This window comes from Haplochromis burtoni, unplaced genomic scaffold (assembly GCF_018398535.1).
Source record: "Haplochromis burtoni strain Fernald_Lab_line unplaced genomic scaffold, NCSU_Asbu1 Contig_110, whole genome shotgun sequence".
Lineage (NCBI taxonomy): Eukaryota > Metazoa > Chordata > Actinopteri > Cichliformes > Cichlidae > Haplochromis > Haplochromis burtoni.
In genome coordinates, this window is record NW_024582471.1 from 1,854,504 (window position 1) to 1,868,103 (window position 13,600).

Consider the following 13,600-nt stretch of genomic DNA (forward strand, 5'->3'; position numbering starts at 1 on the left):
TGGAGTAATGCCTAAGGTTTTTACCATGATGCATTAATGTGGAAGACAAGTAGGTTGAGGTGGACTTTTAATATAAAGTTATGCCTTATATTTTAGAATCTCAGTCTCAGTTACATGCCTTAATTAAAATATCTGCGCCACACCATAGCCAATAAATAATGTGGAGTGAAAGTAATGGAGGTGTGAAGTAGAACTACGAGGGAACTCGAGTACATTACATTTGCACTAGAGTAACTAATACTTAAACTGTTACATTTCTGCACTAGTGCAAAGAGCAGACCACAGACTGTTAGCTGAATGCTTAATACTTCAAAGATCTCATCAACCCATTTCTGTATGTGAAAGCAATTTTGTAACTCCAATTTCAATGAAAGAGAAAAAGGTGGACATGTTCTTACTACACATTTAATCTTTGCAATACTCTTTTTCAGCCAAGAGATCACATTAGCTTTGTATCCATTTAAGATAGTAAGACCATTTCTTTAATGGGACAGCTGGGCTGACAGCATGTAAAAGGCTGTAATTCAATCGCATGAACTTCAAGCACAAAAAGAGACATTAAATGAACACCAGTGACAAATGCACATTGCATTCTCAGTTTCTTACAAAACAAATTAAATGTAGCACAGGGATCAAAACTCTTGCATACCCACTCTCCCATCTTGTAGCTATACATATTTATTAGCAATGTTCCCAAGGTGCTCCAGGGTCTTTCGGTGTCCGTGGATGCAAGACTGCACCAGTAAGTCCATGCTTGCAGGCTGTTGAGGATGTGTGACAGGAAAACACTTTCAGATTGAGCCTAGGCCTTTGGCATTGAAGGATGCAAGGTCCACATTCACCAAAAAAAAGTCTTTACTAAATTGCTCGGACACCAGTACCCCAAAAACATTCAAGGCTCTATCCATGCTGATAAACTTTATCCCATAATAATATATAGATATATATTTATATGAACAGAAATGCAACCACATGTCCTTTTTTTTTTTTTTTTTTTGCCATTTTCTGCTCTTAATAGGTTTTTTGTTTGTTTTTGCTTTGTCCTTGGCATAAGGGGACCAGACAGTTGGATGTTAACGTTACCGTTTCTATGATAAACTCTCTAAAAACACAAGTTAGCTTACCTGACCCCTACCCTACCTCACCCCCATCCCAACCCCTTATTGTCCTAAACTTGAACAATCACCATTTATACAAGTCAGTTCTGAAAATACTATGGCAAGTGACAGTTTCCACCTCAATGTCATTGTGAACAACAAAGAAAAATATATATAGTTCACTCCTCGTTCGATTTGTTCAGCTTATCAAATGCAATAACTGGTCTGTTATTCTTTGTTGCATCGTACCAACATTCACGGATTTTCAATAATGTAGAAGTTGTACAAAGACATAAATACAGTAGGATACAATACAGTAAAAAATACAAAATAAAGTTGATATAGATTTTTTTCCTTAAATGATAATTTACCAGAGGCAAACCCAGAAATGGATCTTTGACACTAGGCAAAAACACCCCCTGAGGTCAAATGATAAAATAATAACCACGTCTCAAAGCCAACTCCCAGATAACTCACTACTTTGTCATTTATACATAGTGTGCTATGTACAGGACTTATAGGCAAAATGTGGGGGTCCTGTGTGGCACAAAGTTAACATGTTTTATGCAAGTGCACTAGTTTGGGTTTTACTTACTAGCGAGACATTAAGCTAAGGAAAACGTGAAGGCACAATTATCTGAGGGAGAGCATACCTCAGGAATCAAACAACAGTTGTGGTGTCAAGAGTCAGATTGAAAAAAAGGAGAACCACGGGAGGAAATAAAAGTGTACAGTTTAAAGGTATGGTTCAGGGTCTTAGAAGGACGAGGCAGTGAATCAAGTTAAGGCCAAATTACTTAAGATCGTCCAATCAGAACGCTCCAACAGTAAAGACGATGTTAGACCTGACAAATCAGAGATTTGAAATACAACATTAGTTTAAAACCAGAACTCTTCTATATTTTGTCATAGCCTGGCTCGCTACACAGGAATTCTTTCCTCAAAGTTAAGTCAATTATATTAAACAAGGCTTTTTTTGCTGTTATTTCAGAAATTGTTATTATGCACAATAATGTATAAATGTATGTTACAAGAATATACATGGGCTTCAGTCTATAATATCTCAGTAAGGAGTACATCCAAGCATTCAGATTGCGGACTTTGGCTTTTAAAAGTTAGTCTACATATGCACAAATATGAAACTCACATAGAAAATGCACCATAGAAAAAATTAACATGGGAACCCCCCCCCAAAAAAAACAAAAACAAAAACATGGAAATGGACTAAATGGCTCACACACTGATCTGTCACAAACACTCTCTCAAAGAGAACCAAGAAAAAACAAAAAGAAATGTTTTCAAGTTTCACCTTTTCATACCCCACACATTTTATCTGCAGTCACAGATTTGTTCAGAGTTGAGAAGAGACAAGAAATACAAAAAGGACCAAAGATTCGGGTTTGGAGGGCTTTTAGGGGTAAGGTTCAAGTTTGTCATTTCTCATGTGCAAGTCAATATAAAAATGCTACTCGTACACTGCTTTTGTCGACAACACAGGTTCGGGGCAGGCCAAACCCCCTGTAGTTTGCTAAATTTTTTAAAAAGGGGCTTGGAAATTGGCAGGCCAGCTTGCTCGTCAATGCAGAGTTTCCACTGCACTGAATTTTCTTCTCCAGCTCTTTGCCTTCTCAGTTTATCAACTCGTGGGAAGAAGGAAGAGCAACTGTGGGAGTCTGCCATCTTGTGCCTCTTCTCTGTTATGACTGAAGAGTCATCTCCTTTATGTACTCAGAATCGCCACTCCTCACTCTCATTCCTATGACTTCTGCTTAGATTGACTGTTCTGTTCATCTAATTACCCTCCGTATGTCTCTCACTCGCTGTCAGTCTCTAGCTCTGAGTCAGACCACTGCACTGGGCTCAGCTTCCCATTCCGCTGGGCATACTCAATGATTGCTGTGTAGCAGAAATAGTACTGATCCCAGGTCTGGATGCTGAAAGCCCTCTGTGTACGCATCCGCCGCACCGTCTGACAGACATCAACTGTGCCAACATCCTCCAGCTGGGACAGGCAGATGTCCAGTGTGCAGAATGTGCCTAAACAGCCATAAGGGATGAATATCGAGAAGTTACACTTAAAAGAACTCAATTAAAAAGGTTTTTGTTGGACACAAGACAACAGATTAAAACCTAAAAATAAATGCAAAAGTTAAGACTACAGCTCAGCAGAAGGGAAGAGGTAATTCAAGTAAAAGTCATTGTCTAAATAATACAAGGCAATACGACCTGCATACACAATACCTTACATTTGTTTACCAGATTCACATTTGGTGGGATTTTAATTTTGTATATCAACTGCATGAATTACAATTAGGAAGGCAAGGCAGTGGCACTGATATATAAAGACACAAAAGTGGCTCACACACTGGTGAGGTACTTTTAAAATAACAGGCTGAAGATTGACCAACATGTCCTCCCACTTCAGCTGGCTGCAGGGATTTCCTTTAACTTAAAGAGAAGCCTTTTACACAGTATCAGCCCTCTGAGCTAAACAGGCACTGTAAAAAAATACTTAAGTGTTATGGGACAGATGCAGATTGCTTTACTATCTTCTGTGCTTTAAACTTAATAACCAATTTCTTGGGCTATTTAAAGGTTAGCTACCATTTATTTAAAGTGGCACCAGCTCCAGGTTCAAACAGTAAAGTAAAACTCTCAGATGAGATTACTTTAAGATGCATAAGAGCACTATAAATCTATATTTAAAGTATTTAAATCAGATGACTACGTCTTTACTAGGATGTGTGCAACTATTCAACTACACAACTAATCATCCCTAGTGTTACTAGTCGGTACCAGACGTGCTAGTAGTGTAATCTAATTGTAAACATTTGAATTGATGCCCAGTGCTGGTAAATTGCTATGTACTGAATGTTATGCAGCCATCTGCCACCAGATGGAGCATCAATATTGAGAAAGACCATAAATATGTTGCTCTAGGTCTGATCTTTTGTTAACACTCTTATTCTTTTAAAAGCAAAAGAATGAGATTGTAGATACAAGCAGCAAAAATCATCTTTAAGGGTAGATGGGCTGTCCCTTAGCGATAGGGTGACGAGTTCAGTCATTCAGGAGGGGCTCAAATTAGAGCAGCAACTCTAACTTGAAAGGTTTATTTTCAGTGTTTTTCCCTCTTCCTTGTCTATTTGGAATACAATGTTCAATGTTGATAATGTTAGGTGCTGCACAGTTAAGCAAGATATATTATTGAAGAACGGGATTAATGATGTCAATGTTTTAATGGTTATCCATTGAAGGGTTCTCAGATTTAACTTGATATCTGAGTGTTTCTTAGTTTTAGATTAGTCAATTTTTCCCCCTTAATTGGTCGATTAAGAAATTAGCTGCCAAGAGCATCCATAGTCTTTACCTGTACGGCCAATGCCAGCACTGCAATGCACAACCACAGGGGGGCCCCCTGGAGGCCCTCTCCAGGTGGATCCCAAGGTCTGGACTGCAGCTTCCCTCCTTTGCAGAACATGTTCACGGAAGTCCAACATAGCAGAAGCACTCTTGGGCACTCCGAAGTCCGGCCAGCTGACATAGAGGTAGTGGCACACTTCCCGCCTCTCTCCAGACTAAAAGGTCAGACGGTTTCACAGGAGAGCAGATAAAGAGAGAAGATAGTCACTTCTTTCTTGTGAGTTGGCATGTTTAAGCCGTTTTGGAAAATAAGATATGGTGATTTCTACAGTTTCTACTGACAAAGCATTCTCACAATTTAAAGAAACTCTTTAGAAACTCTTAATTGACAAATGAAACTCCGATCTCAGTTTTTCATCTCAAAAGACTTAAACTGAGTTAAAGAAATGTAAACTACACGTGTGCTCTACCTGTGTGTTGTACAGTTCAAGATGGGAAAGTTTGAAGTCCTGAAACACTTGGATGTGTGTATTCCTGACCAAGAAGTATCCATGCTGTTCAGTCCTGCCCTCCTCAAGAGGCCAGTATTGTCCACATTTGACACGTCCACGCTCCACCACCCTGAGAGACACAGTAAATCCATTTTCATCTCATTCACAACACATCAATAATGTGCCATCATTTGTAAAAATCCTTACATTAAAGTTTACATCAGCAATCCAAACTGGAGTCTCACCTGGTGGTCATTACAATGATAAGTACCATCTGTTCCCAAACCATCCTCCAGAAGTCAGCAAAGGTTTTTGGCAAAGGACCTGAGGGACACAAGATGATAATAACGACACATTTTATTTTAGGCGTCTTTCAAAACACTAAAGCTCAACTTACACAGAAAAGTTTAAAAAATGGTAACCAAGGAAGTATCAATGCCAATAAAACTATTTTACAATATATAAGCTAATTAAGAACAGAGGGTTCATGTGACAGTTAAAGGTGAATATGCCAGTTTAAAGAAGAGAGTTTTGAGGGGAAATTTTAAAGTGGATTAATGCCAATATTACAGATGTCTGAGAGGGAGTTCCAGAGGCACGGTGCAGGATCTGAGAGTAGAAGAGAGGTACTGCAAAGCAAGTTTATGGAACAGCTTAAAAGGTGAGGAGCAGAATCTTGATGAATAAAAGACAAATTTAAATGTGATTTTGTCAATGAAGTTTTACTAAATGACTTATGGAGGGAGTTCTGGTTATGATATGACCACTAGCAATTGGGACCAGATAACATTTGTGGATGGACTTGATAGAGAAACAAAAAAGAAAGACGTTACAGTAATCAATGAGGAACATAAACAAGGAATGATACTGGTTGTGAGCAGAGGGAAGTTTCAAACTAAAAAGGGAATGAAAGTGAGGGAAGTGTTAGTGATCAGCTGCTGGTAAATCTAGTCTATTTTGACATTTTAAAAATAACATCAAAGAATTACAGTAAGAGGGTGGGTAAGGATGAGGCAGCAGAGCCAGGTTAGTATGTTCCTGACCATTCAGAAAAGGGTCCTTTGCTCCCTTGACCTGAGCTGATTAGATCTGTGTACCAAGTAGATTTTTCTGTAGATAGCGTGCATCCTTCTAATGAAGAATGTGGTTATTGTACATTTCTTTGTGAACAACAAAATCCAACTCTTTTGTAGTGGTGTTCCAAGAGATAGGTTTTTTGCTACCACTTTGCATAATTCAGAAGTAAACCATGATGGGGAGAAAAACAACCTATGTTTTTAAAGCAAGAGCATCTAAAAGTCCAAGAAGACCATCGGGGGTAAGAGTTTATGGTGGGAAGGCTGTCAATGACACCCGAAAGACTATTTAATGCCCTTAAAATGAAGTGACATGTTGAACATTTGTCTTGGATAGAGTTAAATAGCCATTAAAAGATAATCAGTCAAAAGCTATCTTAGTAAAATGTAAAGTCCAGCATGAGAACATTACCCATCCTCTTCTGCTTATCCTTATTGATATTGTATGATATTATCCATATGGAAATTTTACACTGACTACTGATAGAGACTGCTGTATTTTAATATACATATAGATAATATCCATACTAAAATCTCCCAGCAGTCAACGTGAAATTTCACTGGGATGAATACATCTCTGACAGACAGAGATACTTCCAGGTAGAAATGTAATAGCGACAGAGAGTCGGAAAGGTAAAACCACAGCTGTAGGAGCTAAGCGGCTATGTACTAAAGAACTGCTGTTGATGGATTAAGTATGACGGACCGGGAAGTCCGAGCAAGCACAAACCATACAAACAGCTTGACAAGTCACATTATTGGTGGTGATGAAACACAGTACGGCTCTAGACTAAAAGAGGTGAGAAGTGGGAGCAAAGCTGGCATATGTAAAAGATAAATCTGTCAATGCGGCCAGCTGAGATTCCAAAATAATGAAAGTCAGTAAAGTGAAAGACTGATCAGTTGCAGTCAGTAGAGATCAGACAAAACAATAAAAGAATAAAGAGAGCAACAGCGATAATAGCTCATGTACTATTTATAGTATTATCCATACTGTAGTTCTTTACACAGTATGGAGAACTACAGTATTGCTCAAAGGGGTTGAGGCACTTTGGATCTTCACACTCCATTCAATCTCACAATCCCATTAGAGGCATTTGACGTACATCACGACCAGAACATAATAAACAAATATCTGAAGGAGTCATGCAGTTTTCCAGTTAAAGCACTTAGAATTACATTCATTGAAAGATAAGAGCTGTTCAAGGAATCATCTCATTACATCATAAAAATATGCAAAACTACAAGCAATAAAGAGTAAAGCAGGAACTTATGTGAACAGCTTCTCACCCTGAGTAGCGATGTAGGCGTTGCTCCTTTTGTACCCATCCATGAAACTAGCATTAATGTAATCTGATGTCTGCAAAACACAGCAGAGCGATTCACCATTCAGTTATTTTGCCTTGGATAAGAAGATGCTACACATTACAGTTTTAAAAAAAAAAGTGTGCATAACCTTAATTGTAGTAAATAATTCTACACTTAGACCACTGTCTAAAAAAAAAAAGAAAAAAAGAACAAAACCAACAACAACAACAACAAAAACTGAAAAAAAAAACAACAACCCCAAAACACAGATACACCTGTATTCAAAACATTTTGAATACACAGACTGGGCCAACATTCAATGTCTTAAATTAATAAGATACTTTCAGTTGCCGATGATAAACATGAATTTCATCTCAGCTAAATGCTAATGCAATCTTCACTAATTCCCAGAGATAAACAATAATATTGTATTAGTATTGTACTTATAATTTATTTATTGAAATGTATCTACAGATGAATTATTACCTCATCCTCATCATTAGAGAGTGGGCACAGTCGCACTCGTGACTGGTCGAGGCAGAGAACATCACTGTACCTGTTCTTGACCTGATTGGACAATTTCCTGCAAAGATGAGTCTAATGTGAGGCTACATAACAAACTGAAGCTCTGGCTGATATTATACATTTAATTCAGACTGACAGACACACAAAATATAAGAGCTTGACAAGTCTTACTTAGAGTAGTCAAAGGTGCCTGCAGGAGGCTCCTTGCGGATCTCCTCATACTCTTGATAGATCCCCCTCTTCTTCTTCCTCTTCACATACTCCACCAGGTCATGCACCGTCATGGCTCCCTGCTCTGGCATGTGAACAGACACCTCCATGCAGTGGTTCTCATCATCAGGACCCCAAGATGAGGACAGCGGTGGGGATTTTGAGGAAGGCTGGTTGGGTGGACGAGGCTGAGATTTCTGAGGCAACGGAGGCACTCCTTCCTCCTCACCCTCCTCATACTCCTCCTCTATACCCTCACTGCCACTCACCACAGCCCCATCAGTTTTCTTTGAGAGGGGTGTATCAGGGGGAGTGTCTGATTGGGGAGGAGCTTGGCAGCCACTACCATTAATGTTAGCATTGGCGCTGGAGCCAATGACAGCCATGTTGGCTCCGCTCACTGCTGAGCCATTCCAGTGTTGGTGGTTCACTTGCGATTTGTCCACAGCAGAATTTGGACTATGTTGGTGCTGGCCTTGGCCTCGAGTCCTGCTCTCCACAACACAGTGGTTGTGTGGGTTTGCGTTGCTGTCATCATAGCAGTTAGAGTTAGCCACAGCTATCTCAGGACCTATTTGTGTATTTATGTGGGCGTGGGACAGTGTTGCATCTACACTTGTGTTGCTATTCTCTAAGCTATAAGAGCGCAACAGGCTTCCCACGCAGTCATGTTCTTTTGTGTCACCCTGAACAATGTTTGTGTTTACATTAACACAGGATTGAATCCAAGCCACGTGGTTATACTGGGATGTCCCACCCAGGTGTTCAGGGAGGGAGGAAACTGGGATATGACTTGCCAACTCATGAGCTTTCACTGTGCAGACCTGGTGAGGAGAAAAACAAAAGTAAGTATTAAATAATGAACAACAAACATCTTATACATGATGCAAATTCTTGATGAAACTAAGAGACACACCCTTTCTCTCAGCTTCTCGCGTACAAAGAGGCGAAGAACCGCGAAAGGTGCTCGAAACCAAAGAGGTGAGGACACAATGAAGACACATTTTAGACGAGCTGGAAAGGCCCCCTGCAAAATGAAAATATTTTTATTATATATTATATAATATATAATTATTTTTCACTATAAAAATATAATGAAACATTAAAAAAAAAAAAAAAAAAAAAAAAAAAAAAAAAAAAAAAAAAAAAAAAAAAAAAACACAAGGCGAAAAGCATTTTTGAATTCCAAGATCATCAAACACAACGTGAGAAAAAAAAAATGCTCCTTATATTTACCTTGAGCAAATTGAGAATCTTGACACAGAGCTCATAGTCAAAATTTCCATAACTGGAGTTGGTCATGTCGTAAATAAATATGAGCCCATCCCTTTGAGTTTGAACACTATAAAGAAATGAAGATCTTTAAAGTTAAAGAGCAAAATAAATGTGCTTAAAAATACACTTTTATCTATTATAATTCCTGTGTTTCATTTAGTTATTTTATATTTCTAAAGGTACTTTCAACTGATCCTTTCAACTGATCCTTTATTCAAATCAATCACTAAAGCAAGAGATTTTTATGTTGGATGCTCTTCCTGACACAACCCTCCCATTTATGTGGGCTTAAGATCGGCATATGAAATAGACTAGCTTGTGACAAACTGTTTATACCTCCTCCTGGTCTTCAACCAGGGACTTTTCATGTTACGCTAATGATTAACCCATTTATCGATATTTCTATCTTTATGAATTAACATCAGAGCACAGGGGACGAACTGTTGTACCAGATCAAAATAACACGATAAAGTGTCATAGGAAACCGTTGATTTATGGTTCACGCTTTACCTCTCTATGGCTTTGTCTAGCTGGTAGATGATGGCCTGGAGAACAGCTTTATGGGTGGTGAGGTCTGGTCGATGAAGTCGAGCGGTGAAGAGTGCTACAGCAGCACCTTTTGCGTCTCGGCCAGGCTGGGAAAAATATTAACAGATCACCATGTTACACCACTGCAAATCAATTTATCGAAAATAAAAACTTTACTTAATTTCTATTCATAGAAATACAAAAATAAGCTTACATGAGCCCCGTGACATGCACATACAGAAACACACAAAACTCTTTTTTAACGACCAGCACCACCTTGCATAATTTTCTGTGTATTCTTGGGTGTTAATTCAAAATGATAAGCTACAGTTCCTTTTATGTTAAGTGATTTATCATTGCTTTATCACTCACCAGGACTGTAAATTTGCCACTCAGCAGCTCAGAGCGTAGGGGCTCCTCGTCAGGGTTGATATTGATTATGCCCTCTTTGATTCTTGTGTTCTAATTTTCATACATGAAGATAGACACAGGAGAGACAGGGGAAAGTCATAAGCTTATAGATGACTTAGTATGTAAACAAACACTTAACAGTATTCAGTTGTTAGTCTGTGTATTACAAAAGCCAGTTTATTAACTTGCAACTGAAGGGTTGTTTTTGGTTTTTAAACAGAACTCAATTATTCCACTAAAGTGCTAGCATGTATTAGATTAACATACATTTTTATATACACTGTATTATACAAGTATGTTCAGGGCATTGTGATTCATAGGTGTGTGAGAAGTAAAAAGCATTTAAAGACATACAAAAAAGTGCAGTATGAATGTGTTAATTAGTGAATGCTGGTTGTGGTGCAAAAGCTCTCTTAGCGCTCTGCTTGAGTGCGATACAAGTACCACTCCAGTTCATTTTTTTAACTTTAACAGATAATAGATAACTATTTAAGCGTCAATAATTACATGTTATAACTATAATTATATTTTAATGTTTAACATTGAGAGATGTAATAACCTGTGAACTAACTTGTGGTTTTTTTCCCCCCAACAGAAACCCTGTCATTAGATATACTTATTGGGCATTAACTCTATGCATTTTAAAGATTTCCTGCATTTACAAACAAACCTATGATTATTTTTAAGGATTATTATATTTTATATCTAAACACCACTTAAGAAATCATTACAAATTCAATGTGTGATATTTATCTGAAAAATTGGAACTATTTTGCACAAATTAAGCCCGATGGGGTTCGCGTGACGACAGAAGGTAAACAGATGTTGCTGTCATTAGTTGAAACAATGCCATACCTTGTATGCTTGGAAAAGATCGATGGCTCTGGAGACGTCAAACTTGCGGGCCATAAGAAACTTAACAGCTGTAGGTTGAGAGACGAGCCCAGCGCTGTGAGGCTGCTCCCTGCTCCGCACCTCACTCAGGAACTCCTCTACAGCCTGAAAAGACACGGGAAAAGATGGGCACACGTTAAGAAAATAAAAAAGAGAAATTGTGTGTAAAACTTTATATGGCTTTGAAAGATATCCATAAAAAACAAAAGATAATATGGGAATGATTGCTGACATGACAAGAAAAGTACACAATTCTGTCAAAGATTAAATATTGTGAAGTGTGCGCTACTGGAAGATACTATCAACAAAAGCACTCATGTGCCAAGAGACAACAGTCAGCTTGTTTGCTCCGAGTACTCTGAATCCATCCTCCAAATTTGAATGCACCAAGAGAAAAGTATAAAAATGGGGACAACAATTAACTTTTCGGCTATACACAAAGAAGCTTTATATATGTGCACAAATAAGGACAAAGAAATGTACATCCATTGTAAACATGATTCAAAATACCGTGTTTCTCCACCGGGTGTTTTTTGGCAAACGTAACCCATCCAAATGCTTAAGCACCTTGTCTCATAATGAAATTTGTTATTAATTGTAGCCCTAAACAAAAGAGATGCTCATCCAACATGTGGCACTATCCATGTGAAAATGTCAGTGCAGGGTTTTCTTTGTTTTGTTTAAATGGCTCGTGGGATTTTGGAGAATGACTAAACACATGAGTCTGTTACATTATTTAATAGAAATGTATGCATTTTCCCTTTTTACAAAGAAAATAATTTGATAAAAATGTCTTTATTATACCTTTTTTATGAAACCATAAGTAACAAAACTGTTTTTTTCTGGTGTTTTTACTGCCTCTGTATATATATTTTTCCTATGCAGAAAATAGATGAATTATAACAAATAACCATATAATTGATGCATACTGGAAATTAACCAGAATGCAGACTTTCATTTTTTCTAATCCAAGACTAATATTTGGAAAAATGTGTGCAGTTTCCTGGCACAGTCTTAATTATATGCCAAAAAGATGCAAGGTCTTGACTGGCAAAAAATATACTTATATACAAAGTATTAACACATCAAGAGAATTATCACTGTGGGCCTAAATTTTTAAGTGGGACAAAAACTATTGAAAAACTCATTATTTAGGGGGCATATTTAAATTACATGACCACATAATTAATCTAGTACCCAATAACGGTACATCAACACCAGGATGATCGCTTTCCCTTGGTTGAGATGTAATCCAAGACGACAAACACGAGCAGCCAAAATCTACAAACGTTAGTGGTGCGGGCAGTTAGTTGACAGACGTTACTGTGTGCGCGAAAGTGATTAGCTATCAACAGATAAGATCTACAAATCTGGGGAGCATCCAAAGTATGCCCTTTAACTTTGCTCAATGATCCGTTAACCTTGTCATAAGTAGATGAAGATCAGGCCAGAAGCTGTAATATAATGCTGTAATCAGAAACGCAGAATGACATTTCATGTTTGTCATTTATCTCAGGCCCACCCCTTTTACTAGAAAGTGATTGCAAAAACAATGCTACGAACCGGAGGATCATTTCTATGAATTGTCCACAGTAAATCCGTTAGACGGGATATTGCTAGTTCGTTGGCTCGTAGCAAAACACTCGTCCAAAGTCGCGGTTTTGGTCATTTTTAACCGTGTCATGGTATAAAATGACAATAAATAATAAAGACAACAATTGATTTATCTTTTTTAACCTTAATGCTCAGCCCAAAATCATTTATAAAGACTGGTAAGACTGCAGTCTAGGAAATTCCCTGCAAGTCAACAATAGCCACTGCCATTAGCTAGCGGCTAGGTTGCATGTGGTAGCTGGACGGCTAACGAAAGCCATTAAGTGACTACAAGCTCTATGAGTAGGGCCAACTGTAAAGAATTGTGGGTCGCTGGTTAATTTACTTTAGACTCATGAACATATCGATGTGGTCCGCATAATGCCTAGTTATCAGGAAGTGAGCATTCAAGGCAGACTGCCGGTAAAATGATACCTTCCACTACTAGCAAACGCCATCGCGCTAACACACACATGCTAACTACTGTCAGTCACACCGGAGTCGGTCGACAGGAGGCTTGTGAACGGGCCGGGGCTGTTTACTACACCGCCCCGTTCCCAGAAATAACCGCACGACAGAATCTGATTTTTTTAAAAACCTCCTTTAGAGAAGAAACTGAGGGTGGCGAATGTACACAATGACTACTACAAGAAAACGAAAAAGGAAAAAAAAATCACGAAGAGACTCTTACCAGCTGCTCCTGAGTTGTCAGGGCTTCCGCCATGTTGAAGCCTCCGCAACGTCGCAGCGGGCGCGCCCACTAGCCGCTCGCTCACGCCATGCAGTCAGAGATATACTTCTAAGCCCCGCCCACATCTCCCCCAGCTCA

The 13,600-nt window shown here is 38.6% G+C and overlaps 1 protein-coding gene across 1 annotated transcript; it reads right to left on the reverse strand.

Moving 5' to 3' along the window:
- Positions 1 to 459: 459 nt before the first annotated feature.
- Positions 460 to 13,568, reverse strand: ptpn9b (protein tyrosine phosphatase non-receptor type 9b). Its single transcript, XM_005928321.2, has 13 exons — positions 13,463 to 13,568; positions 11,140 to 11,283; positions 10,246 to 10,335; positions 9,856 to 9,980; positions 9,307 to 9,412; positions 8,987 to 9,097; positions 8,032 to 8,894; positions 7,822 to 7,918; positions 7,318 to 7,387; positions 5,197 to 5,275; positions 4,931 to 5,081; positions 4,468 to 4,675; positions 460 to 3,134 (listed from the first exon to the last, which is right to left on the reverse strand). The coding sequence occupies exons 1-13, from the start codon at positions 13,493 to 13,495 to the stop codon at positions 2,911 to 2,913; spliced, it is 2,301 nt and encodes a 766-aa protein (XP_005928383.1). The 5' UTR covers positions 13,496 to 13,568; the 3' UTR covers positions 460 to 2,910.
- Between the last annotated feature and the right edge of the window lie 32 nt (positions 13,569 to 13,600).